A 27979-nucleotide genomic window follows, 5' to 3' on the forward strand; every position below is an offset into this window, starting at 1 on the left:
GAGAGAAGTGGAAAGAGAACTCCATGTAGATTAAATATCTCAAAATATCTGGGGGGCATTTGAGGCACGTAAATACAAATAAATATTGAGAGAATGTTATATAGTAAAAATTATTTGAACGCACACCTGACACGACTAAACATACATTCTTAGCCTTCCTCTCCCAAAGCAAAGATGCTGTCTTTACCATATTTCCATAGGCTGTTTTGATTTCAAACTAAAACTTACATGCTATTAAACATGTTACTTTCACAAAGCATAACTGTGTATGTGTCTTCTGAATAACCAAGTGCCTTACTTCTAGTCTCACTTACAGTAGCTTAAATCAGCTTATCTACAGCCAGCAAACTGTTCCATTTACACAACTTATCTTAATTTTAACTCACTAAGTGAACATTAGAGAATTGAATAAAATATGTAAATGATACCATTTAAATCCCTAAAGTAATGCAAACATAATAGCTGAGGTATTTAAAAGGGACATTTACTTACAGAGAATAACTTTTAAATCCAATAACCATTTTGTTAGTTTTCTTTAAGTGGTAATCTACAGAACAATCATAAGAGATCTAACAATCATTCCCTTGGAAAACACAGTTTCTTTTCTCTTGATGACATCTACATTACAAAGTTTTTATTCTGATAACTTTAGAAAACCACTAAGAGAAGCATTTGCAACCAGTTAAGAATCACTCTGAAGGGCTTTTATTCCGTGAGGCCACAATACACTGCCCTTACTTCCACATGCATGTAATTTTAAACATATTCAAATCTTGAAGTAAGTGCAAGTAAAGCACCTGTTTAAATGCTGCTCCGTCCAGGGGCTTTCTTCAACATGTGCTTAAATTTCTTCCTGAAGCAAGGCCGTACAGCAAGATGCATGCTATCCATGATTTTTCTTCCCCTCTCCTTAGCTATTGGTCTTAGAATGTCTTATCCAGACACTTCTAAGTCTTTGCAAGACTGGGTCCTACATGAACAAATCTGTTTTAAATCTCCTGTAAAAGGTTGAGCCCCACATATTTGCACCTGAAATAAAAAAACAACTGCAGTACAGAAGGACTGTAGGATAGATGGAAGGTAGACGGTAGTATTGGTAAGAAAGAAAAAAGTTGGGAAGCATGCAGATATATGACATCAAATTGTAGTAGCCATTGCCCCTTAGTCTCGCCCTCTCCCTGCCTCCCTCCTCATGGATTTTGTTCTGTCCTTCAGCTCACTAACAACTTTCCTAACGTACTGTAAGAGGCTCCTTTTCTTCCCCATCCCACCGGGGGGGGAATGAGTGAGGGGCTGTGTGGGGCTTAGCTGCTGGCTGGGTTTAAAACACACCAAATTGTTAGTTACAAAGCGTGTGCTGTGTCATAAATGATAACACAGAAGTAACATGTTTCTTCTATCTTCTGGCTTAATAATACTATTCACTGGTTTATTCTCCCTCACATTTTAGTGTAAACGTAGCTTTCTGTAATCAAATCAGTACTTTTCTGTGTAAACACGGAGGGAAGGTATTGATAAATTAGATTCTAAACTACCATGATGCTCAAAAATAAGCAAAATGCGTTTTTGTAACAACAGGGGCTCTTGTGGTGTTCTTTTGCGAGACAATTTTGGTTATATTAGCACAAAGTGGCTGGCACGGAGCCAGGATCTGGCCCTGGCTGCACGCTGTCTGAGCTGCCTATTGCTTGTACACAGGCCTGCCAATGTAAGAGCGTAAGCACAAGAACACGGCGTGGCTATGATGTGCGTGGGTGATGAGGTAGCAAATACTTTTTTTTCTTGATGTGTTCTGTAACGTAATAATGGATTTTTCATGAATTTTTCTGCGTAAAAACCACAGGAACATACAGAATTGCTCTTCACGCTGCTTGAGAGAAGTGACTCAACATCCATCAGTCCTTTATACCTACTTAAAAATTGCCAGTGGGAATGCCCTGACAAGGGAAGGCAAGACCATGCAGCCTGAGGGCGGTTAGTGCCCTCATGACAAAAAATGGCAGCCAGCCTTCGTTCTATTTTCTTATGGTAGCTAGCAGGGAAGGAGAGAGGCGTTGCTTTCTGCTTTGCATTTCTCATCTGGGCAAGGAGACAGACTGTCCACAGTACTGGAGGGGAAGGTTGAAGTGTTAGTAAAGATTATATGACTCCTTTTGGCTTCTGTCCTTCTTCGGACAGGTCTTCACAAAGATAGCGCAAGTGAGTTTTCAGTTTCACAGTTGCCACGGGCCTCACTAGGAGCTAAAACTTCACTGATCACGTTCATCAGAATTATGAGTTATTGCTGCTCAATTATCTAGCTGTTGTTGGTAACACTAAAAATCAGAAAATAGCCTATTTTTCCCTGCACAGTAATCTGCAAGCCATTCAGGCCAACCTAAACTGAGCTGTGATTGCAAATGAACGAGCCAGTGCTGCTGGGCCATTCCTGGCAATGCCAGTGCTAGTAGAGGCTGCCTGTGCTGACAAGGTGGCTGGTGCCTACATAACAGCTCTGTCTCAGTGCAGGGAAAGGGACTATACGGAAACCCAGAGCTACTTCTGCAGCAAAAGCTAACTTTTGTGCCATGGATTTAACCCAGGACGCTATGAGGTCAGCAGAAGGGTTTCCTTAGGGCTTAGAGTAAGGTCTCCATTACAGAGATGTGTCTCTCTGATGGTGTCTGGGTTACTTTTAAATGCTGTGTTTCAGTAAATGTAAGACAGAGGGTGAGCTTTGCTGAGAGTGGCAGGGCCGGCAATGCCCTGTTTCGGGCTCCTCTGGGTAAAGCTCTGCGAAACAAGGTACTGCCGTGCTTGCAGGGCCGCAGGGGCACGGAGGTGCTGCTCTCAGGGTTGTGGTTTCTCAGCTGCGGAGGAGGGCTGCCAGCCCTCCTCCAGCCAGCCTGCGAGGGGAACTAGTAATGACAGTGGGCCCTGCCTAAAAAATAAAACAATCAGCCTTTAAAAAGGGAGAGGGAAGGTGTTGGGAAAGTATGTCCTAAGAGGGGATGAACTGCTTTGGTCTTTCATTTCTGTAGTCCTTTGCATAGAAGGAATTTGTCCGAATCAGTGGGGTCTGTGGCTCTGCTCTCTTCACCCTCTGTGCTAGAGCCCTGCAGGGGATCCCCCTTTCATTTCTGTAGTCCTTTGCATAGAAGGAATTTGTCCGAAGCAGTGGGGTCTGTGGCTCTGCTCTCTTCACCCTCTGTGCTAGAGCCCTGCAGGGGATCCCCCTGGTTACAGACTGCTAAGATGTACCTCTCTGCTATTAGACTAATTGATTGTAATTGCAAGTGTCTCTTATTGCCACACTGTTTCTTTATATGTGTGATGAGAAAAGACTAGACCCGAGAAAAACATAGGAAGGGGAGAGAGAAGAAAAACACAGCATAAATAAAAACTATTGATCTTAATTTCTATTTATTTTCATATGCTTAGCAAAAAGCACACTTACACTGAAAATCACTATAAATGTAATCAGATGTTCCCTGTAGCAGGTTGAAGTAAAAAGGTATATTGATGTTATGCTTAGAGAGAATTTGGAGCATTTGACAGTCTTTTTTTTAATGACTTTTCTGTTTGCCTTTTAATTACTCTCATCACTTTATTTTACCCTGTTACTGTATTTTCTTACTTCCTAAGATGAGGAATAAAGCACTATGTTAATTTCCCTTTTAAATTTTTAGGCTAGTATTTATCTCTGAATGTAAAAACTGATAACCGGAGATAAAAATTTCACTGCAAAAGATTTCCTTTAATTATCTTAGCAAGTAGGAATAGTCTCAAATATGAGTACAGTGCGTCATGCTGAAGGAATGACAGCTGAGGAGAACTGTCACCAGCAGTTCTCATATACTGCATCTCCTCGCTGGTACCCATGAGCTTGGATGGTGACTCCGTTGCCTGATGAGCTTCTTCAAAGTGTTGACAGAAATATGTGACTCTTTCAGATAAAGGCTGGCCAGTGGCCATGCCTTACTCAGAAAATGCCAGGAGTGGATATAGCTCTCTAGGCAGGAAGGAAGTGAAGTGACCCAGAAAACAGTGTCAGCTTTCAGAACCCCATAGCTTCTGGTATTTTTACTGAACGAGAACTGCTTTCTGGACACTTATAAGCATCAATTGAAGACTAAAGTTCTGACTCCTGGATTCAGTTTAAATACAGAATATAATTGCACGCAGGGTGCTTCATACAGGTTTTGGGGGTTTTTTTGGTATGCGTGCTCTGAAGGTCATTAGGCAGATGTGATCCTGAGAGTATAATACGAAAACCAGATAGGAAATGTTTTCAGTTCATATAATTTTTAATTAATGATTTAAAAAGAAAGAAATTACAAGCTTTTGAAAATAAAACATGTTTGCATGTGTCTACATTTCAGACAAATGGAAAACATTCTATGGGTTATGACTATATAACTTTATATAATGTTTTAAATTTTTTTGTTGAGTCTTATAATTTAAATTCACATGAAGATTGCATGTAATTTCTGTATATATAAATTGACTTGCAGCTACTGCAGTTTAAAAAACCTGAACATTTGTCTTTTGCAATTTTGGGAATATAGTTTATGCTATACGTTTGCCTAATGCAGAGTTCCTGTGACCACAAAATTGTCTTTTTGCCAAATAGTATATGCACATATTTCATGAAGCGGTCTACAGCTTTGCAGAAACTAGGGCAAGCTCTGTAAATAGAGAATGTCAGGTAATTATTCAAATTCTTTTTTTATGCCACAAAATAACAAATTTGTTCTGTAGTGGATGTTCTTCTGAGATTTCTGTGAAACGTCTGATAACGTTGCTTATCGTTGTTTCACCTACAGGTACATTTATGTTCCAATGGGAGGATCTCAGTCCAGTCTGCTGGGAACGCTCTTTTCCACAGCCCTCACTTTTGCCTTTGTAAGCTATTGGCACGGAGGACAGAGTTATCTGTGGTACTGGGGCGCACTTAATTGGCTTGGAGTAATTGTGGAAAGTGGCGTCAAGAGGATACTTTCTGTTTCAGTTATTCAAGATTTAATTGTAAGTTGAATCTCTCTTCATTTCATGTTCTTGTTTCCTGGCTCTGAAGTTCCTGGTTACTAGTTTGGTTTAATCTAGATTAAAAGTCTTGGATAACAGATAAAAGAGTTAACATTCCCTTGCCCACCCTCCAGTATTTGAGGTAAGCCATATAACTAGAATTTTGCAAAGTATCAGAAAATTAAACACGGAAATATGCATCGTCTTAAAAGCTTCCTCTGCAGTCCTAGGGTAAGCAACTGCTTGTCACCTTGTATATGGCTGAACAGAAGCCAGTTTTAACATTTGTATTCTGATTTCACTCAGAATGGCCTTAAAATATTCATCTTCACTAAAATTAGGACTGTATATTTCTAACCATGCGTTTCCTGGACAAATGCGTGTGTAGCAGCTGCTTGCATCTGGGAACAAGCTTACACTGGGAAATCTTATGCCATTAAAGAGCCAAGTAAAGAAAATATTAATTTGCTTTGAAGACCTCTGATATTTTCACTGTAGTTATACTTTTGACCTTCATGCTGTCATTTCCAAAGGACAAAATTGTCTTTGACATGCAGTCATATGCAAAAAGCACATTTTAATTTTGATGGTCATTTTAGTCTGCAGGTTTGCTCACTATTAAATCTCAAATCTTCTAATAACTGTTTGTAAGAATAAATAATTCCTATGTCTTGCTTCCTTAGTAGTGATAAGCGCACAGAATTCATACTCCTATATAATGTTGTGGTGGTGGTGGTGACTCATTCTGCAGCCTGATGAAGTCGTGATGCTCAAGTAATTATGCTTGTTCTCCATCCCACCCATCCCAATTTTCACTGTTGTAGCATCCCATGTGTGGCAACTGATACAGCAAAGTAATTTAGTAGCCAATAACAGCCAGTGCTACCTTATATCATCCAACTGTCCGTCACTGCGAATTCAGTGACAGTCTGGAAGCAGCTTTTTTCCTTCCTAGAGAATGAGTTTATCAGATCCATTAATCTCCCTCTAGGGTGAAACTGAGCTTCATCATCTGACCGGCTGCATACGTTTGTCTCTGGACTGGAAAACAACATACGTTTTTTAAGCATCCAGCTGTATGAGGAAATATAAATGTAGGGGCTTTTTGTATTTGATGTCACCGTATTAGAAATTTTAAAAGAACTCTTAAGGAATTAAGTGCTTAAATACTGTAGAAATGATAAGGACGTGGCATTATGAAGGTGGGGTTATATGTGTTGGATTAATTTCTAACACATAGTTCTAATTATAGTTAACTGATGCTGGCAATAGGGTTCTTTTTTGTATAAATTAACTCCCTAACAATGAACCAAGTGCAGTCTACCCCTTTCCTCCCCTTTGTTTTCATCCATTGTTTTTAAAGGCCTATCCAATGTCTTCCATGTCTCCATTGTTTTCCATTTCTGTTTGGAAAGATGGCTGTAGACCTTCCTTAGAAGACACTTTCACATCTTTCCCTGAAATATTTCTGAAGCCAACGTTTTTAATGTGAATAGTTTTGGCATCTGAATTAGTGCATTAGGCATATCTTGCTGCATTTGGTTATGCTTTGCCTTGTGCCTTGAGGGTTTCCTCTACAGCAACATGAGCTACAGTCTATGCAAACTACCCTTCATTGCTCTCTCCTCACTCTTCTAGCAAACTCCCATTTTCTTCTTGAACACTGAGACTGGGGAGCAGATGAGCGGTTGGACTTTGGCCTTTCCTTATCAAGGGGTGGAGTGATGTGACATTCTCTAAGAAGTATCACTTACATTTAAAATGAACTGCAAATTCCCTAATGCCCTGTATAAATTTCCTTTTTTCCCTTGTAATCTGGCTTTTGGAAGCATTCCCATAATCCTGTCTCAGCGAGAGGTGTGCTGCAAGCCTAGTCACCATGGCGTTGAGAGCCCCATTCTGGGGGATGGGTTTTTCACTTAAATTTCATCTGTTGACAAGCTGAAATCCTTTGCATTCTTGTGCTTCGCTCACTTGCTGTGTTGGCTCTTGAAGGCTATTTTTGAAAAGGAAAGTTTATTTTTGTCCCCAGAATAGCAGATGAGTTTCTGGAAAAAATACAAAGCACAGGTTTATGCTTTTTTTTAACCCATTCTATTTACCAAACCTTCTCATATATTGTTGTTAAAGTTGAGACACATGATTCAGTTGAGCAGTAGGTGTTTAATTAGTAAAATATAAAAAACCCCCTTGAAGAATAAGTTGAATTTTAATTCTGCTCTGTTTTTAAAATTGAATTGATGACAAAAAATAACACGAATTTTATCAAAACTGTTCCCCTTTTTTCCTCACTATATTGTCTCAATTCTCTTGCAAAAGAAAGATTTAGAAATCTTAATAAAGCACATTTGAGTCTCGTCCTTCACTGAATCCTTGTGCTGACTAAGAATATATATAAAAAGAATTGGACCCTATATTATGCAGATTTTATGGTAGTTTAAATCTCAGCACTTGAAACCTAGTGCAATATGGGTAAATAACGCTTTTGTAGCAGCCTGACAAGTTTTAAATGTCATCTCAGGCATATTGAACTAGAATGAACAAAGAAGCATGGGCATTATTTGTGAGAAGTAAAATCAGCATATAAACAAACATTTACGGAAAACAGTAAATTTCCTGACCCAAAAAATTGAATCTGAAACTTTTCATTTGTACTGGTGGGAAACCAGTGCCTGGCTTCCTGATTTTGGCTCTAAAAGAGCTGATGCTCCTTCTTACGTACTTTTCAGCTTACACTGCTCTGAACTGTCATGTTTCAGTGAGTTGTGTTGTGAGAAGTTATCTACATATCTTTTTTTTCCCCTAAAGATTACTTGTTAGATATCAGTAAATTAGAGCTGAATTAAGTAATGTTGTCTTTTCATTAAAACGTATATAAAACAACAATAAATGCTATGCATCATAAGCTAGGGCATATCTGGGAACTTTATATTAAAATGGAGAAGTTTCATTGTGTTTTTGTCAGTTCTTTTCTTTTACTTTTTCAGGAGATATTTAGACCCATACTGAGCAAAGTAGTGCTTTGTTTCACTGATTCTATATTAATTTCTTGCAGATGAACAGAGACTCTAGTAGTAACTCGTTCAAAATCAGTGACAGAATTTGTATTGACTTTTAATACATAACATGTCAGATTTCTGAAAGAAAATGCTAATGGCAATCATTCTTCCAGTGACTTAAATTTTTTTCCTTAAGGAAAGCAAGACACAGATCTATACAAGAAATTAGATCTTGGTATAAAAACAGATTTAGAATTATTTAAACCTTAGAATAGCTGACAACATCTTTAAATCAATGGATTTTAAAAAAAGAAATATTTGGAAATCATCCAAAAGAAGATGTAGCAAAGGGGATGAAGTTGGCAGATTCTTAAAATTAATGTTTTAATCTCAATTGAAACAGCAACATTTATCTTCTTAGTTCTTTTGTAAAGTGAAAACATGTCATTCAGTCTAGTAAGAATTTTTTAAATTGAGACATAAAGATCTCTCTTCTAAAAATCGTGGTATGATGAATTTCTAGTTTAAGATCTTATTTCTAGCTTTATTTAGTAAGAAACTGAATACACCATAAACAATTCAATTTGAGAAACCAACTAATTTTAAGCATGGCTTATTTTAAAGTAATTTGTACTATCCTTGTACATGTTTTGGTTTTTTAAAGTATATAATACTTTGATTTCTACATTTTCATTTATGGCTGTAAAGAGGTGCACTGATTAAGTCCATTTCAGTACACTGTAATTGCCTTCCCAACTCCCCTTTGCAAAAGGGGAAATATTTTGTATGATGTCCATGTTTTTGGTTAGTGTGTTAGATTAGATTTGGTTAGTGTGTTAGATTTTTTTTTTTCCCCCCAGAATAATGAACTCCGTACATTTGTCTCTATAGGTAAAATGTCACCATTGTTTTGGGTACCAGAGATGTGGTCAATGACAATTGGCATCCTCAGCTTCGCAGAGAACAGAATTTTAGAAGTCTTTTAGAGGGGTTTTTGTCTGGGTTTTTTTCTGTTTAATTTTGTTTGCCCTGTTTCTTCTGGTAGGTACAATAGTTTCTACAGTTAATTCATAATAAGTTATGCATTACGCAACGATCCTGCAGACAGCTGGTGTGGAGCATGGAAAGGTACTGACTGGTGAGCCTGACCTCTGGGCTGTGGTTCGACAGAGAATTAAGCTGCTCTAACAGCTCACTGCTATTGAAGGGGGAAAGGTTTAATTTCCCTTTCCTCCCTTCCTTGCAGTTTCACCACTTCCTCCTCTGCACACCTTCCTGCTGGAATCTTTGCTGAGCTGACCTAGCTCTCTACCCCAGCAGAAAGCTTTACTTCCTCTGGTTATTTTATTGCTAGATGATTTGTCTCATGGACAGGAATCTGAAAAGCACCCAAAGCAGTACAATGTAAGAGACAAAAGCCAAGGAAAGGAAGTGGAAGAGGAGGAGCTCGACTACTTGGAACCTCCCCCCTTGCAAACGTACATAAGCGGTACCAAGGTAGTAAGCTGAGCCTCCGTATTTTAAGTTGGTGGGACAAAGAAACGAACTGGGTTCTGCTGAAGTAATTACTCAGCTCTATGTTAGGGCCCAAATTCAGCCTAGCCAAGATAAAGATTCCTGTGAATTTCACAACCATGTCCTACATACATTGAGCAAATGTATAACTATCTCCTTTAATGACAGAATTTCTTTCTGCAAGTATAACTCACTTTAAACTGCCATGAGATAACTGTAAAGCTTCCTTCTGCAGCTGACCGAGGCAAGATCTGACCAAACATTAGGAGCTTGTTCAAGGGAAGTATGTTTGTTGACCGTCTTGCAAGATTAGATCTTTAATAAGATCTCTGTAATAAATAAATACCCTTCTCAGCTGTTCTTCAGCACACACTAGGCTTTGATCTTTATTTTGCTTCATTTGGTGGAAAGTGTATTTATATCAGTGGTTTACTAATGTCAAGCCTGTCTGGCCTTTTCTTTTTTACTAGTAGTTGTGTAATTCATACATATTTTTATTGCAACATGGTGATTCAATTAAGTGGCAAGCCTTGCCAACGATACTTTCTTCATAACCTTCTTCTGTGCTTGCTATAGACTTCTGTTGGGTTTGTCACTTCACGCTCTGAGAACCTGTAAGAATGTAAGGGAGGTAGTTGAACAAAGTCCCTTAATCAGACTCTTATTCTCTGGTGCAGAATTGGTTTTTGAGCTACAGTTATCACCCATAATGTCAAAACCCAGACCAGTGGATGGGGCTTGCCCCCCACCCCAACCTTGAGTTCAGCCATATCATTGCTCTAACCGGAAATCTCTACTATCCAAAGTAGATGTACTCTGACTCAAAATCAATGGAAACTCCTTTCTCTAGATGTGAACGTTAGCCAGGGCAGACTTGTGACAACTGGTCTTTGTGTATGGTACCTAGAAGGAGCAAGCTGAGTTATCGAGGTGCTGTTTTGTACTGAGCTGCTGAATGACCATTGAAGGCGAATATGGGCTGGCTGATGCATCCTAGGTTTTTTCCACTGACTTTTAGCTTTGCCAACAATAATTCTGAGTCAAGTAATTCTTGCCACGTTTCTGCTTTTGCTTGACTTTATTTTTTTTCTCTCTTCTCCACCTTTTGTTGTAAGGGTTCATTTGTCTTCATGGAAGTGGATCCTGAAACATTTTGAGAGCCCTGCTAAAAATGCACACACACAGACACACACTTGCACTCTGTCTCTGGTTTTCTTTACTGAGGGAACTTCTTGCCTCAGCCTCAGTAACGAAGACTGAAAAATGTAGTAGATGTTGTTTTGTGTGAGGGACAAGCATATGCAATATGATACCGGCTTTTATACGGTGAATGACAAAAGTGGCTGCAGTAAGATTTCAGAGATAACATTCTATCCTTTCCTACCTTTTGAGTACAAGCATCCACTTTTTTTTGTCAAATCTGTGCAAGAAATACTATTTTTGATGCCAGCAGTGGAGAAACTGTTGTGATTTTCCATCTGTCTTTAACCAGATGATTGCTGCTCTGCTTCAGACCGCAATATCATCTGGGAAGCCCCTTGCGAGGCTGCTCAGTTTTCATAACAAAAAATTGTTTCTCCCACCTACCAACATTATTTACTTCCTCTTCTGTTTTGGAGACATCAGGCAGTTTTCTGGTGCTCAGGCCATAATACAGTTTGAAAAGCAAGTAAATCATGCTATGGGGTGAAAACAAGGCAGAGTGATGCTGGTTATGCACTTCTTTGTTACTATTACACGAGTGCAGCCTCCCTCTGTTGTTCACCTCAAAAATTAGTCCAGACAACAGATGTCAGCAGTTATGGAAATACAAGTTAAAGTACTGAGGAGCAGTTGCACTCTTGTCTTTCTACTGTGTCTTGAGCTACAGAAACTGGCCACAGGGAAAGCAAGGTCTGTATTTGCTGAGAGTGTTTATCGGGTGTCTCCATGGGGATTATTATTGTGTATTATTTATTTGTTAACAGTTTCACAGTGGCAGTGTGGGAGGGCCATAAGGGCAGGACCAAAATGCAGCACTAATGATTGGTGAAGTTAGATCCTTTCCCAATTTGATTACAATTTAAAAGGTAAAAACGTTAAAATGTGGATGAGGGAACTGACAGAACCAGATTGGGCAGAATGGGAACCAGAAGAACAAAAATAAGGATGTCAAGAACCTGGACACAGAGGAGAGTGTATGGCTTTCTCAACCTGTCCTCCTTGGTGAGAGCTGAGACGCATTTATAGACTATGTACACTGCCATTACTTGGTTAAATTCCCTGCTTTAAACATAAAACAGAAAAGAGGATGGTGCATTTCAATGCTGTTCATTTTGCACTTTTCACAAGCTGCCACTTTTAAAAAGAAAAATAAAATGTTTGGGCAGGTTCTTTGAGGCTGAAGAGTAAGTGTAGGAGCAAGTACAGAAATTTACTTCTGTGTATGTCAAACTTTCACGCATGCATCTGTAAGTGTAGTGCATACATACGAGCTGGTAGGAGGCTTTCTTCAGACAGAAGGGGGGGTTGGCTGTTTGCTGAGAGATGCTATAAATGTAGATCTTTTGGAAAATCTAAAAATGAACTGGTGCTAGTGCAAGACAGCATTTTGTTGAGTGAATGTTTAGCAAGACATCAATAGAGAAGATGAGTATCTTCTCAAATACTATATATAGCATTTATTCCTAAATTCAGAAACAAGTTCTATTTGTGAAAATAGATCTTAACTGACAGCTGCTTGATTTTAATTGTGTGGTCCTCTTTTTATAGGAGGGATGTAGGGAATTACAGGTCATTTGCATCATCCTGTCTCTTGGAAGAATGTTGTCAATTCACGCCTTCACGTGTGAACTTTCCAGGAGCTAATTTTTACCTTTGCTTTGGGAGGAAAGTATATACCTTGAAAAGAAACAGGAGATGACCTCAGGCCACAGTGCAGCTTGGGGAGAAGGGAGGGAACAACTGCAAGCAAAATAAAATGCCAGAAAAATAAAGTAAAGTAAAGGGGACTGGTTCTGGGTTAGAGCTAGATGAAGGAACGGAGCAAACAGGAATGATTGCCATGATTACTGAAGGGTACAGTATATGTTGATGGGAAATTAAATTTATTCTTCCATTTGGTGTGGCAGTTGTTGATGGATGAGATCTGGTAGCACATCTCATTCACTTTCCACTTGCAGGCCTGTTCCTTATCTTGTTACTGTTATAGCTCTGGGGATTCCACAGTTTCTTTTGGATTATTTCATAAATGAATATTTTGCATGTGTATTCAACCAGAATTCTTTATTTTTGTTGCTTTTCTGTTCTGTGGTACGGTCTCTCCTCTTACCCTATTCCAACATCTGTCCCTCAGCTTCAGAGTGCAGGAGTAGCTATTATATTGACACGTCAGCCTGTCATCAGTTGCCTTTCCCTTGCTCCTGCTGCTCCTCGAGCCTATCTTCCACCAACATTAATGAGCACATGTAGTCCCTCCCTTCGTTTCTGCAGTCTCCCAAACACACTTTTGTCACTATTACCCATTGACAATGTGTATTAACAAACATTTTTAGAAGTTGCCCCACTGCTTGAACCTAACCCATCTTCATTTCTACTGCTCACTTTAAAAATTAAAGAAATTGACATTCTGTTTGGCAGAGCTTTGTCACAATTTTCAGCCTTTCCTCCGTCCCATCTGCTCCCCCAGCTGCTCAGTCACACCCTGCCCTCCATTTTCAGCGTGCCTCACTGCAGATAGATAAAATAGCCAGTAACTGTTAGTCAGGATGTGTCGCTTCCCTTCCCACTGTCCCATCTGCTCCTCGCTCTCTTTCAGCTTTTCACCCGTGCTCTTGTTTTTATGCTGTCCCGTTATTTTTGGCAAACGGCTGCATTGCGGATGACACAGATTCAAGGGATGCATTGAGGTGTTCACTCTTGTGGTAATGGGGTGATTACCAGGGTTCAGGTATATGAGTTGACCTGTCATTTATCTAAGAACATTTTCTAAAAGAAAGCACTTAGAAGTGCTTTTAAGATTGACCGGGTGGTCTCTGTTGCTTCTGTGGAGAAGTAAACAAATTCGGGCCTTACTCTTCAGTTGTGATGCAATGGGGGGTGAAAACCGAAGTTCAGATCCTTAAATTGCACTGGTAAAAGGAACCCCAGCAAGCGATTTGAGTTTTTTTCCAAGCATTTTCCTGATACGCATAATGGTACCACCCGTGCCCCTCCTGTACTGCAGCAGCTTTACCCACAAACATTTTACCCATCTGTCCCTTCCCCCAAAAAATCCTTGCAAACCCTATATAACAGACTGTTGCAAGGAATATTTCATTTAGTTCTTGGGATGTAAAGATGAGTCAACATTACATTAGTTTTTAAGCATTGCTTCTCTAGTAAAAGCATTCATTTCCTTCAGGAAATTGAAAGGATGGAGCTTTAATAACCATAGGAAGCACACTTACTCCCCTGTCATATACTAGGAGAGGCAGTGAAAGGTAATGCAGGACTAGGTGTTATATTCATGGTAGTTAATTTGCTTGATTTCTTCAACACAACAAATAGTGCAGTTTGTGTATCTTATTTTAAAATTATTATGGATAAGTTGGCTGATAGATTTAAGTGGGAGAGGATGAAATCTGTAGAACAGGTAGTAATTAAATATTATATGTTTAAAAAAAGGCAGCTCTTCTAAAAATTGTACTAGATTATTTTGACCCTTTAAAAACCAAAGGCAGATGAAAACAGAATAATGTAATCTGTAGTGTTGCAGTTTGTAGTATCAAGCACATGTTTCATGTCACTCTGGCCATAGTATCTGACAGTCTTATTATATGGTGCATATGTTCCCATAAGAAATATTCAACTGCTTCTCCAATTTTACCATACACTCTTATTTTGCCATGTGCTTGGATTGTCAAGTCTCTGGGAGGGTAGTTCAAAAAGAAAGAAATGTTGTGAATCTCTGTTTTACTCCATGAAGATGGACGCTTGTTTAAATTGCAGCAAATTTAATTCCCTTGCATGGGACTTGTTAAAGTATTTTTAGTATGAGCAAGCTTGATAACATCACTGACTTTGTATAGAAGTTTTCTTTAATCTGTCCCAGAGCAGCTATATAAATGAGATATGTTGCGAATGCAGCACGCGTAGATATTTTCCATCTTCTGAGCACTTGCCAGGAAGTTACCAGCTAATGTCTGTCAGGGGAGGCTTCTTGCCACATGTCACCCTGTCATCAGGCTGGGTTTGCAGCGTGGTGGAAAACATGCACCCCAGTTCCTGAGCCCTCCCTAAAACAACGTGGTGCATGTGATTTGCTCCCAGAACAAGCTACTGCACATGGGTTCGGCAGCCCTCTGCATAACGAGCATTTGGGACGTGCCAAATCACCATGGTGCCACCACTGTTGCTAGAAAAAGTTTAAGAATGGTTGCTGTAGGAAGATGTAGGATTGGGTCCCTGATAAAATACTGGGGAATACATTTCTGTAAAAGACAACTTCAGCATGTTATTTTGTATAGGACTGCCTAGTTTTGACTGCTGTACAGAATTCAGTCTTGGGTGTTGTCGTGGTTTAAACCTCAGTCGGCAACTGAGCACCACACAGCTGCTTGCTCACTCCCCCCCCCCTGCCCCGGTGGGATGGGGGAGAGAATTGGAAGAGCACAAGTGAGAAAAACTCGTGGGTTGAGATAAAAACAGTTTAATAATTGAAATATAATAATAATAATACACAAAGCAAGTGATGCACAGTGCAATTGCTCACCACCTGCCGACCGATGCCCAGCCAGCCCCTGAGCAGCGGCCCCCCCGGCCAGCTTCCCCCAGTTTATGTACTGAGCATGACGTCACATGGTATGGAATGTCCCTCTGACCAGTTTGGCTGTGCCCCCTCCCAGCTTCTTGTGCACCTCCAGCCTTCTCAGTTGGTAGAGCATGGGAAACTAAAAAGTCCTTGGCTAGTGTAAGCACTGCTTAGGAACAACTAAACCATCGGTGCCTTATCAACTTTGTTCTCATCCTAAATCCAAAACACAGCAGTGTACCAACTACTAGGAAGGAAATTAACTCTATTCCTGCCGAAACCAGGACAGGTGTCTCCTCAACTTCCACATGGGAGGGTAGATGACGTATTCTGGTCAGTATTCCCCAAAGTATTCTCTTTGTAGTTGGCTAGCTAGGAGATGTAAATGCATTTATGAAAAACACTCCTGGACCCTCAATTTCATCTCTCCATGCCATTCAGTAATATCGTTGTACGCAGTCCTGTAGATCAGTGAAAATGCTTGCATATTGTTGATTAGCTCTAACTCACTTTAGAGAGAAGTTCTTTTAAATGATGCTGTGCTCTCTGAAGCCACTTCTCCTGCCATGTTTGTTTTGTTTCATGCTCATAGTGGTGTAATTACCTTGCAAAGCAAATGAAATGAGTGTTTTCTCTCACATCCTCTCTGACTTCAAAATTCCACCATGTCTTTTAACCTGACTCTTAATTCTCACCTAAATGATCTATTCTCGTGTGTGTTGTCCTTCAAAAGCTATCTTTCTCAAGAACCAGCCATTAAACAGTCTTCCTATTTCTGGCTTGTTTTCACTTAGAGGTTAAATGTGACATGCATGTGTAACTGGAAATGGATTTAGGAATGGGAGTGTTTGGACTGTGCAAATCCTTTTCACACCTGTCTTTTTCCACCCCTCTCAAACACATACACAGATTTACTTTTCAAGGTACCTCACTACGTGATAGTATCATTTATTTTTCTAAGATGACTGAGAAGGCCCAGTTGAGAGAGATCTGATGGTAGCCAATTTCGCTTGACCGAACAATGTGCAGAGAGATTTTTCCCAACATCTGGCAAAAACGTCTGAGGCTGATCTTCGTTTACAGCAGGAATTGGATTGGAATAATAACCCAAACTCCATTCAGTTCTAGGAAAGGTGGCCTGAGCCAACCTTTGTAAGTCACCTCCTATGTCATGCCGCATGCCCTTGGACTGAGTATCTTGACAATAGATCTATTTTTTTGTGTAGTTTGAATGCTATAGTCCATTTATTTCAGTGTGTGGGGAGGTGGGCGTGATTACTAAAAGTAAAGTATGATGAAGTATTGATGCGAGATTACAGTAAGATGGAGCATTGAGGAAGGATGCACATACAAGGGTTTCAGCCAGGCAGCCACAGCTTCGTTGTCATTTTAACACTAGGTGCTCTTTTGCCACTCTATCTTCTGGCTGTATTTCTGACAGGAAAAGAGGATAGAGAAAGAGACAGCACCAAAACCCAGAGAAACATCACAAATTCATAGCAGCTGCTTGTATTGTTGCAATGGAACATATTGTTAAAAGCATTAAATAGCATAATGAAGAGTTGTGGGTATGGAGGGTTTTTTTATTTTGTCTGCTTTGATGAAAACAACTTGCTGTACATTCATAAAAATCCACATTCTGGTAGATATTTAAATCACAAATGTTATTATGGATTATCTAGACCAGCCATGGTCTTTTCCATGAGTAAATTAATGCTTTCACTGTATTAATTTGAGTACAATAGCTGCTCAGGTACTTTCATAGTTAGCTTTTTCTAGATGGCATGAGATGTTTAAAGAACGTTTTCTTTTTTTACCTTTGTTGCAGCTGGGTAAAAGCTGCATTGACATCAAAGACTCTCAGGAAAATGCGTACTGCTTTTTGGATCAATGCTTAGCAAAGTTAATGGAAATTAGCTACGGCAAAACCTAGAAAGGGTTCAGTGTTTGTCTAAACTGTTTCTGTCTTAAACTACTCCCTTATACCTTATAAATGACCAAAGGCTTTTACGGTCTGTGCTACAGTTAACTTGTATTGTTTAACAAATAGTGCTTTTGTAGAGGGCGATGTATTATATGTGACAGTTTTATTTTTTTAGTAACTGGTTTTTTTTGGTTTTTTTTTTTAAAAAGTGGCAGAGCTTTTTTAGCTATTCATGCTGTTTGTCTTAGTCGTACTGCTTTGGGTTGTAAAACAGGCAGACCTCACAAACTTACCAGGTCTAATCAGTGCCTTGGTGGAAAATGCAGTCCAACACCAGCTGCCTGATGGGTTGTCCATCTCTAACTCTTTCTACAGCTTTACCAGCAGATTCTTTTTTTTTTCCCCTTTCCTAATTAAAACTCTTTCTTTGTAGAGTTGACAGATAAGTTTGATAGACAAAGGGAGAGTGAAAGGTAAATCTGATGGTAGACTATGCTCTATAGATAAGCTACAGCTCAATCAGAATTAATTAGCATGGTGTAAAAAGAGGGTGTTTGACTCTTAACACAAAAGTTCAAGCTAGCATGATCATAACTGCTCCTTATTTAAACTTGGTTGTTAACGTGAATTTAATAGCAAGATTTCGAACAATTTCTCTGTGTGCATACACTTACGCATTCTGAAAAGGCATAAATTTTTCATATATGGGACCATGCATTCATACTGTGCATTTCAGGAGGAGACAAACTTAAGTTATCTTCTACCTGTGTGTGAACTGAAGGAGAATGTTGTGGAAGTCCTTGGGCAGCTTTGGAGATGCAAAGTACTAGGAAGGGAAAAAGTTGTTTCACTGAGTAACTGTCGGTGTCTGTGAATATTTATATAATTATCTTATATTCTCTACCCTTCTCCTTTCATGCCCTAGTTTTCATCCAGAATTTTCAGAGAAAAATCTCAGTCTCTGTTTTCATAAATGAATGTTTTTCATAGCATTGTATGGAAGATTGACTATTGCTGTATTGCACATACGGCCTGATACAGAGTATTTTTCCTTGAAGCTTATCTATCCCCATTTTTGTGCTGACTCAGACTGACTCATACACTAGATATAGTTCTGACTGGGGCTAACATTCAATTTACCAGAGATCTACTTTGCAATAATAAGTTAAAATTGTATTTTTATGCTTGTAACTGTCATTTATTTGAAGTTTTGTCACTTTATAATCTAGCAGTTGAAACATTTGTTTCGATGCTTACAAAACTAGCGATTTAATTGTCTAGGAATGTATTTTTAGGTCTGTTTTAAGCATGTGTTTATGTTGTTTCGGGTATCTGAGCATGAATTCTGGTCTGGATGCAGCTATTAATTACTGCTCTTTTTTTTTGATGCTGCAGTCACAAGACTTTTGTTTTCTGCAACATCAATGTTTATGACGTGAAGGCTGAACAGCTCCTCATATTTTCCTTAGTTCCCATGCCCTGGCAAATGGTTATCCCTTCACACAAAGCATTCAGTCTTTTGCAGATTCAGGCACTATGTAAAGAGGCTTGCAGCCTGGGGCCATGATGAACAAGATATTTTTCCTTATGCAGTAATGAGACAATATTTCCTTGTGATGTGCTGTAATGCTTTTTAAAATTTGTTCTAACAACTGAATGTTGGAGGAAGCTAAAACTTTCTCATCCTTCTTTCACCATCTTCTTGCAGTCTCTGTGCTGCACTCACACCTCAGGTGATAATGCAAAATATAGATTCAGAAAAATGTAAACTAGTATATGGTGGAGAGAGACGTGCTTTATTTGTATCATTAGAACAACAGTACCAAAAACTTTACAACAGATATTTACGCTTCTCAAACATGAGCAGTAATATTTGCACTGAAAACAAAAATTGGGATTGCATGTGTGTTTAAATCTTTTTTTCGTATGGAAGTATCTGTTTATTAAGACTCATTGCGATGACCAGTTCTGATCTGACTCTGAAATCTTTCAGTGAAGTCTTATTAATCAACCAAAGCATTAATGACTTCTGAAGTTGTTTGATGCTGTTTGTTTTGTACTGAAGTGCTTTACTCCATATTGGAACCTATTGGATAGTATTATCCACCCCAGAAGCATGTTGTTACTGTTTACGTCCATCGGCAAAAATTCATGAAGGAGTACATTTAATAAGAAAAGAATTAAGACATAGAATGTATAGAACTGTGTCCAGTTCTGGGCTCCCCACTACAAGACAGACATGGACATGCTGGAGTGAGTCCAGCAAAGGGCCACAAAGATGATGAAGGGACTGGAGCATCTGCCATAAGAGGAGAGGCTGAGAGAGCTGGGCCTGTTCAGCCTGGAGGAGAGAAGGCTCAGGGGGGATCTTATCCATGCATATAAATACCTAATTGTAGGGGGAAAGAAGACAAAGCCAGACTCTTCTCAGTGGTATTTAGTGACAGGACAAAAGGCAATGGGCACAAACTGAAATATAAGAAATTCCATTTAAATGTAAGAAAATCTTTTTTACTGTGAGGGTACTCAGACAACACCGGTTGCCCGGGGAGGTTGTGCAGTCTTCATCATTGGAGATATTCAAAACCTGACTGGACACAGTCCTGAGCAGCCTGCTCTAGCTGACCCTGCTTTGATGACCTTTCTAGGTAACCTCTAGAGGTCCCCTCCAACTTCAATTACGATTCAGCACTGCTTTCTATCGTGAGGTCTTACCCAAACTTCAGAGGCATTGGTGGGAGTTCTGCTAGATATTTTAAAAGCTTTGGGTTCTGTTCCATAAGGATTTGAACTTCTGTATAAAAGCTGTTTGTTGTAACTACAATGTCTTTTTCTAATGTTGCTTGAAAAATTGTAGGTGTTGTTAACTTCATCTGTACCTTTTGTTTTGCCCCTCAGGAGCGTTTCTTCTCACCAAGAATTCGTCGTCGACTTCATGCTGTTCTAGCATCTGTTAGCACTTCAATGTTGATTTTATCAAATCTAGTATTTCTTGGAGGAAATCACGTTGGAAAAATCTACTGGAACAGGATCTTTGTGGAAGGCAAGTTTATTTTTATATGCTTTCTAGATAACAGAACTTTCCAAATACTACCTTGGGTGGGCTGAGCCAGGTTCTTTCAGTGCACTAACTGGGAGTAACTTTTTTTCTGTTTCTGTTCAAAACCGTCCAAAATCTGTCTGACAAAATCTAAATAACTGTGCAGGCTGTGTGACTGCAAAGAAACATTGCCCTTCTCCCATCAAGTCTAGAAAGAGAGTTATCAGGCTTCTCTGTCAGTGAAATCACCGAAGATTGAATAATAAATGTGTGACAAGTTAGCCAGGTTGGATTTTTTTTTTCCTGCTCTGCATTTCATGTACGTCAGTAAGAACAGACGTACTAAAGCCAACCCCGTAGATTCTGTGGAAGGTTAGTAAATGAGATCTGCATAATACAGCATAATTGAGCAACCTTAAGTTTTTTTGTAGTAGATCTGTTATCAAACCTTCTGACTATTGAGGACAAGGTTTGAGGACAGGGGAACTTGGGTGACAGTATCAGCCTGTGGTGTTGCTGAATAAGCAGTATGCAGCGTTGTGCTGTGAGCTGACTCAGGAGACAAGTCCAGCTTTAATTTTTTTGCCAGAGCACAGTGTAAGCAGGACCAGTTTTCTTCTTAGGTGGTTATTGCTGCCAGAGCCCCACATTGTCAAATAAAGGTCTTGTAGAAGAATATTTCTTCCTCACGAGGGAAGTACTAATAGGCTTCTGTGCCTAGAAGTGCTCTCCTACAAAGACCACCACTGTCTATTGCTCCTTCATGCAGTGTTTCCTCCTCTTGTTCCTTGCAGTGGTTTAGAGGTAAGCTCTGGAGTTCCAAGGTCCTACTTAAGCATCCCAAAATAATGAAACTCTTTAAGAGTAAGTTATGTACATAAACCGAACGATTTCTCTTCTGAGCTCAAGCAAAAAACCATTCAAACAGCCCTAAGAAAGGTACATTTTTAGCATAAAATATAGTGAAGCTTTTTGTTAATACTGGGCAGGGAAGATGGGGTGAAATACTTGCTCATGTTTGGTTTTTGCTCTTAAAACATAAAAGATTTGTTTTCTGTTTCCTTAAAAAGGCTTCATTTTCTCTTAAATTGTTTCCTCCCAGTTAGTTGGCTAATAGTTTCAGTAGAAAAAAATAGCTGAGAGAATAAGTTTGGAAGTAAAGTTAGACATCACTTCTTATCTATTAAAAAAAAAAGCACTAGTGAAATTATCCATTTCAGGTTTATAGCTTCATGCAAATTATTTTCTTAACACAATTTGTATATTAGAAATGGAGAAAGTGTACCTCCCTCTTCGGAAGGGTTAGCAGTTGGCAGAATGCTGGGGTTTGCATCTGATGAAGGACAATGTTTTAGCAAGTAGAACAGTATTTAATTAAACCAGATCAATTATTGATTGTTTTTTCATTTTTCAATGAGGGTTTTTTTTCAAACCCTCATTGGTTTCATGGGGGTTTTTTAATAGTTCTTTGGTCTATTGCTCTGCATATAACTTGAGTACATATAGTTACTTCAGTATTAGGTACCAGGTGTCTAAGATAGGAATAGCAAATTAGCTTAGTCATTTGCAACTTTGTTTCCATGACGTGCTAATCAAATTAACTTTATTTTTAGAACGTAAAAGCTTTTGCTTAGTGCAGCTCATACTCTACTAGTAGAAATCTCAGTGTTAAGCTTTATGTGCCTGTATCCTTAGATTACACAGATGACTGTGAGCATATTCTATTACTGCATTATGGTTCTGACAACTCACGTGTACAAACTGAAACATCCACTAAGATTTTATTGCATCAACACTCCTGCTCCATTGTGGTTTTCCTACTATGGAATAAATGCTGAGCATTGAAGGCTGGTCAAATCCAGAAGGACTATTCAGAACGATGGTCTTCAATTTAACGTAAATTGAAGTGCTGGTCTGTAGGAGATGTAACAAAAATCTACACATATATTTCGAGAGTACAGTGCTAAAAGATAAAGATAAATAAATTTGTGTATAGTCTGCACTGTTCTGGTGAATCCAATTCATTAATATATTTAGACTAAACTAAATACTACAATATAGACTCTTTCGTCATTCCTTTGTCAGCCCAAGGACAGATGAGATGATCTAGCTGCTTGTCTTCAGCTCAAGTTTTTGCCATTACCTTCATAAAAAATTAGATGGGGATATGCTTGACTTGTTTGAAGTAGTAAGGGTGGTGGTAGTGGGTGAGTGTTCTGTGGGGCAGGAGGGTGTTTGTTTGGGGGTTTTATTTTTACACATTTTTCTGGTGTGATTCAAGCAACATAAAGTTCCCATGCACGAAGATTTTCTCTTGTGCACTATGATGTTGAAGAGCTTTGATTAGAACAGATGTTGACCTCCCGTCAGTGTTTCATGAAGAGTAGTCAAGAAATCTGGCAAGGGACCCCCAAACCTCTTCTCTACATAATATCCAAATCTGTGTCCTTGCACTTGGTAGACAAAGCAATGTTATAATGTCCAGTACATTACTGAGATGTGCTAGATATGTATCTAGTTACTTTGAGTCAATAATTGTTAGCTTTGGGTTGAGAAGAGGGAAGATACTTGGTGAATTTCAGGTTAAAATATTAAAAATAATAATCTTGCTCTATTTAAAACCTTTTTGATCTGTTTGAAGTTCATCTTAGTTTAGGAAACCTAAGCAGGGTTTTGCACCACTCTAAAACCAAATCTAGAGAGTAGACATTTGCATTTGGAGGACATCTTTACATTCTCAGCAACCTAGGCAGCAGGGCTTGAGAATGGTTGACGGAGGTGGCAGAGGGCTCTGCAGCAATAGTGTGACATAAAATCCCTCTGAGGTAAGGAATAGAGATCAGGTAAGGAATAGAGAGCTGTGGAAACAAAGCTGTTCACCTGCACATCAGCTGCAAACAACAGTCAGTTCCTTTCCTTTGTTCAAATCCCACAGAATTATGTCTACAAAGATTTGTACATATATGGGTAAGAAGAAAATATAAATGTAAATATAATTGGCATTTGTAGATCACTAACAAAATTAGTCAATAACATATATGCTAAACTCAAGCAATAAATTGCATCTTAGAGCAGAAATCAGATCTCCAGGTTTAGGTGCAGCTTTAGGTGTTGAGCATGGCATTTTCAGGTCTGGCGACGAACCTCAGAATATCAGTATTTCAAAACCCTAAATGCCCAGCATATAGTACTTTGCACTCAGAAATTAGGAGTTCTGTTGTATAATATCTAAAAACAGTGCTTGGAGAGCAGCTTTCCATTAGCATGTGCGTGACAGTGATGGAAATTTAAAATGGCTAACTCTTAAAAGGAAGTTTTACTGAAGCTGAAGATTTACAAAATGCACTTCTAGTTTTGCTTTTTGGTTACTGAAGAGGACCTACTCTGTTCTTTTGCAAAGACTGAGTATTATCAAAAATCTATACAGTTGTCTGAGAGCGGGGAGGAGAGGACATGGGTATGAAAGCAGTTAAACCCCAGGACAGCATAGTCAGCACAGGGAGGACCATGCAAGTGAGCTACCTTTGTTATCAAAGCTTTGTGGATTGCTTTCTAGGAACAGGATTTAGCTGAGGTTGTTTCTCACATGTTGTAAGCTTTGGATGCTGCAATGTCCCTTGCCATGCCATAGTTTTCCCTTCTCTTTTCCCGGAATTCTTGCTTGACTGATGTTTGAACTGTTTTGCAGTGCCTTGGCAGTGCTTTCCACAGCTCCCATACCACTGACAAGGAGGGTTTCTATTTGAGCGTGCCAGGTAGCAGTATTTTTTAGCATTTGCTTTTATCTTGTGAAAAATAAATTAAATTTATCTGGCTTTAAAATGGATTTCTGTACATCATTAAAATGACTGTTGTCAAAATTACAGGAGCAGGGGTGTGTGTGTGTTATATGTATGAGTATTTGTTCTTAAATTTGTTCTCAGACTGTTCGGACCAGCCTTAGTGCTTGGCCCCATAAGTTATTTACAAAGAAAAAAGTTCCTACAGCAAGCATTTGCTTTGACTTTTTTTAGTAAGGCTTTTCTCATATGGGACAGTGTCATTCTAATAAGAAAGCAGGAGAAATGTCTTCTACATAACAAACTGGTTTTAATCCTGTATTCAGAGTAAGGAATTAATACTTCACTTCAAAATGAGAGGCTCCAACAAGGGGGGTTCTCTTTGGAAGGGCACTCTCCTGGGACTGGCGCTGTGCAGTGCTTTTGGTTAAGAAGGCTGAATTATCTTAGCAAGCATAGCCAAAGGCATTAAGCTGGGAGGGGACACAAGTATATTGGGTGATAAAAGTATAAAATGATTCCTGCTCTTTCTCTGGTTTGTGAGGAACAGGGCCCAGATCAATGAGGAAAGCGCACGGTGCATTGTCAGGCGTATTTTACTTTGAATAGCTGTCTGAAAATCGGACAGCCATCATTTAACTTAACTATAAACCAGTACTTTAACTACCCAATTTACCTTGCTAAATTGTGAGGAGTTGTCTCTCTTGAGGGCAGTTCATCTCACAAACATCTGTCTTAGCATGGGATGAGATGCATTGTCACTCTTCACTGAGTTCAGAGGCATTTTGTACAGGCTAGTTTAGATTAGATTGGATGTCCAACCTTTGAGAAGGTGTCCTTTAGTAGACATCCAGCTAAGAGTGAATTTCACCCTCGGTTAGAAATGATTTACCGCAGGAGTACAGAACGGCTGGCTGGGCAGAAGTCCTGCAATGAAGGGTACCTGACTGTTCTACCAGATTGCAAACTTCGTGCATCAACAGCGTCATATTACTTACAACAAAAATAGACCTTACGCCGGGATGCGTTGACAGCAGTGTAAAATGTCTAAAATAACCTCTTCTACATGATATTCTGAAGGTTAAAGTTAAAATATGTCCAGTTTTGGTTACTGCAGTTTAAAAAAATAACGATCATCTGACAATTAGGGAGAGGGAAATACAGCAACATGATTGGAAGTCGGAGAGGGAAATACAGCAACATGATTGGAAGTCTAGGAGCCATGACCCTGAAATAAATGGCATTGTTTTGGTTTGAGAGGAAAGTATTGAGGGGAGAAATACGTACATAGAAGTTTCTGCAAAGAAGATGTTAACAAGCTATTCTGTATCACCAGTGAGGTCAGGAGAAGAAAAAAAACTGTAAAATGTAGCAAGGAAGTTTTAGTTGAGGTAGGAGAAACTTTCAAACTGTAAGGCCTGGAAAGTATTGAAACATTGCCTAGGTAAGCTGTTGGATTGCCATCTTTGGAGAACAGTCTCCAAGTAGACAAAAATCTGTCAAGCAATGTAGAAAATAGATTTCATCGTGGTGTAGGAGGAACCTCTGAATGGCCTCCAGACCCATTCCAAGCCATTTTCTCTAGGTCGTTCATCAGCAGATACAGCTGTTTACATGGAAGAGAAATCTGCATACAGCACAGCAGGATTTTTGTTTGGATTTATGTATTTATTCGGTAAGTTAAGGACCATGGTAATGTACAAAAATGCAGTTTCAGTAACATTTTATAACAGTTTCTTTTTGGAGTTTGATGATCTGATGGGGGGAAAAAAGCCCATAGTGCTGTGGCTGAGGTGCAACTTAGTGGAAGTCATGGTGCAATTTTAAACTACCGACAAATACTCTCATGGAGAAGTTTGAAATTATTTGCTGTTTCATACTTGCTTTTTTCTTCTAGCATTTAGGATGAAGTGCATAGTGTTGTATATGAATATTTCATTAGATAAATTTCTGAGAGCATTTAAAACCAATTGTACTATGCAAAGCTAAAGCTGATTTCTGAATGTCTAATATTTGTTCACTAACTGAAGATGGTGAAGCCTTTATTTTGCCTCCAGTTTTCCCTTTCGGCTTGCTTTGAAGCTAAATCAGGTTTTATGCTGATCAAAATTCAGTTATTTGGTTAATTTATAGGGAAAGGTAAGATTTTCTCATCACTACTAGGTGATTACCTGACCTAGTTTATGGAGGCGGAAAGCCTTTGGACTTCACAGCTGTGCAGCATTATCTCAGATTGTGTTTCACGGGACATCTTAGACATTGATTTGCAAGTGGGAATTTCCATGATAATGGCATACAAGATTCAGAAGTTTGAGTGAACCAAAGGGTTTGGTATAACACGTTTGGTGTAACATGCATAAATCTGGAATTTTTGGCTTGTTTTGGCAGAAACAGTAGACCATTATCTTATGACATTTAATTAAAATGATGCTGCTTGCTAATTACACTATATCACAGTATTGAAGATTATTCTTGGAACTTATATTTGTTTCATTTTATGTAAATCACATAGTGAATGAATTGAGAATTGAAAGGGTATCAGGATCCTTAAAGGCATCATCCTGCACCGCTGTTACCTTTAGAAGTTTTGCCCTTGATTTTGCAGACAGTGAAATAGGTCCTTTTTCTACAAAAAATCACTTGTATATTAGTGGTTGAGATGCCTTTCTGTATTCAACAACTACATCATTTAAAAACCATGAGTTACTTACTGTGTCGCTCCACTGCTGTGTGAGATGTCAATAACAAAAAAATGAGACACTCCTATATCGGTTGTTGTATGCTCTAGTCTGGCTCATGTAAGATCATGTCTACCCATTAGATATGTTGCTGATCATATGCCTCATTTGCTGCAATAATGAGCGTAGGAAAAACGTCTCAGGATGATCAGCAGTTCATATGACAGCATCTCTCCCTTAAGAAACTATCTGAATATTGCTAGTTAGCTTAGTTAACTGTTTTAACACATTTTAAGGGCTGAAGGAAGCTACCAAAAAGAGTCGGAGCAAAGTAGTTAGAACTTCCTATTAAACAGGGTTTTTTTGGACTTTTCAACTCTGAGGTGTTGCCAGATAACATACAATGATGTATTAGGAGCCATATTGCACTTCAACAACTTCTGGGATTGGTAGCAGCAATATCTGTAAATATCTAGCTATGAAGGGGCTTAAAGGTGCAGGAGGAATGAATGTAGCGAAGGACCTCAAAGGAGGCCACAAGACCTGTCAGCTGAGGCATCCCTGTGACTGTATGATACTTTGCTGTCCATTCTGTGCATCTCTTGCAAAGCCTTCATTCCAATTTCTTTGCAGCTGAAAGAAAAAGGAGGGCTACTTCAATGATTGACTGTTCAGAGTTGTCATTTGTGTTTTCAGATGGCCTTTGTTTGGGTTTGGAAGCTTCTGCTGTAGGGTAGCTGGCATATGGTCTTCCAGCATTCCTGTTCCTCCAGATTTTCACTTTCACTGAGAAATCCCACTTGCTGCTGTTATGCAGAAACTTACTTAAGGTCATTTTTCCCAGAACTACATTTATGAATGCTATATTGATGGATTGCATAATTTAGAGTAATATTGCATAGTGGCAGGAATAGTACTGAAGATGTCACGTTTTTCCAAATGATTCATTCTTCTTCAAGCACAAAGGATACTTGTTTTTACAATCATTTATGTGACCTTGCTTGGTGGGTGCTGTTCATTGGGAAGTGAACTGGCAAAATACCAAGAAAAAATGAATTTTGGTCTGCAGTAATAAGGAGGCAGTGATTTTTTTTTCCCCTTCACCTCCCAAAGGATGAGCGCTGTAAAAAAGCAAATATTCACGTTTTTGGGGGTTTTCTTTAGACTTGAAACAATAAAGCATATTCTGCCATATTCTGTTGAATCACGTTGGTTTGAGCCTCCGTTCTATGTGAAAACCGTTGGAGCATTGCTATGTTTAAATTCA

At 39.0% G+C, this 27979-nt stretch overlaps 1 protein-coding gene across 3 annotated transcripts in view; it reads left to right on the forward strand.

Annotated features, from left to right (window-relative positions):
• HHAT (hedgehog acyltransferase) overlaps nucleotides 1–27979 on the forward strand; it is a 188659-nt gene that overhangs the window by 75466 nt on the left and 85214 nt on the right. For all 3 annotated transcript variants that reach the window (XM_076334499.1, XM_076334497.1, XM_076334498.1), the window contains 2 exons: nucleotides 4806–5007; nucleotides 20114–20258. In XM_076334499.1, the coding sequence (XP_076190614.1) occupies nucleotides 4806–5007; nucleotides 20114–20258 (347 nt within the window). The remainder of the gene's footprint in view (nucleotides 1–4805; nucleotides 5008–20113; nucleotides 20259–27979) is intronic.

The sequence above is a fragment of the Aptenodytes patagonicus genome, chromosome 3 (genome assembly GCF_965638725.1).
Source record: "Aptenodytes patagonicus chromosome 3, bAptPat1.pri.cur, whole genome shotgun sequence".
Classification (NCBI taxonomy): domain Eukaryota; kingdom Metazoa; phylum Chordata; class Aves; order Sphenisciformes; family Spheniscidae; genus Aptenodytes; species Aptenodytes patagonicus.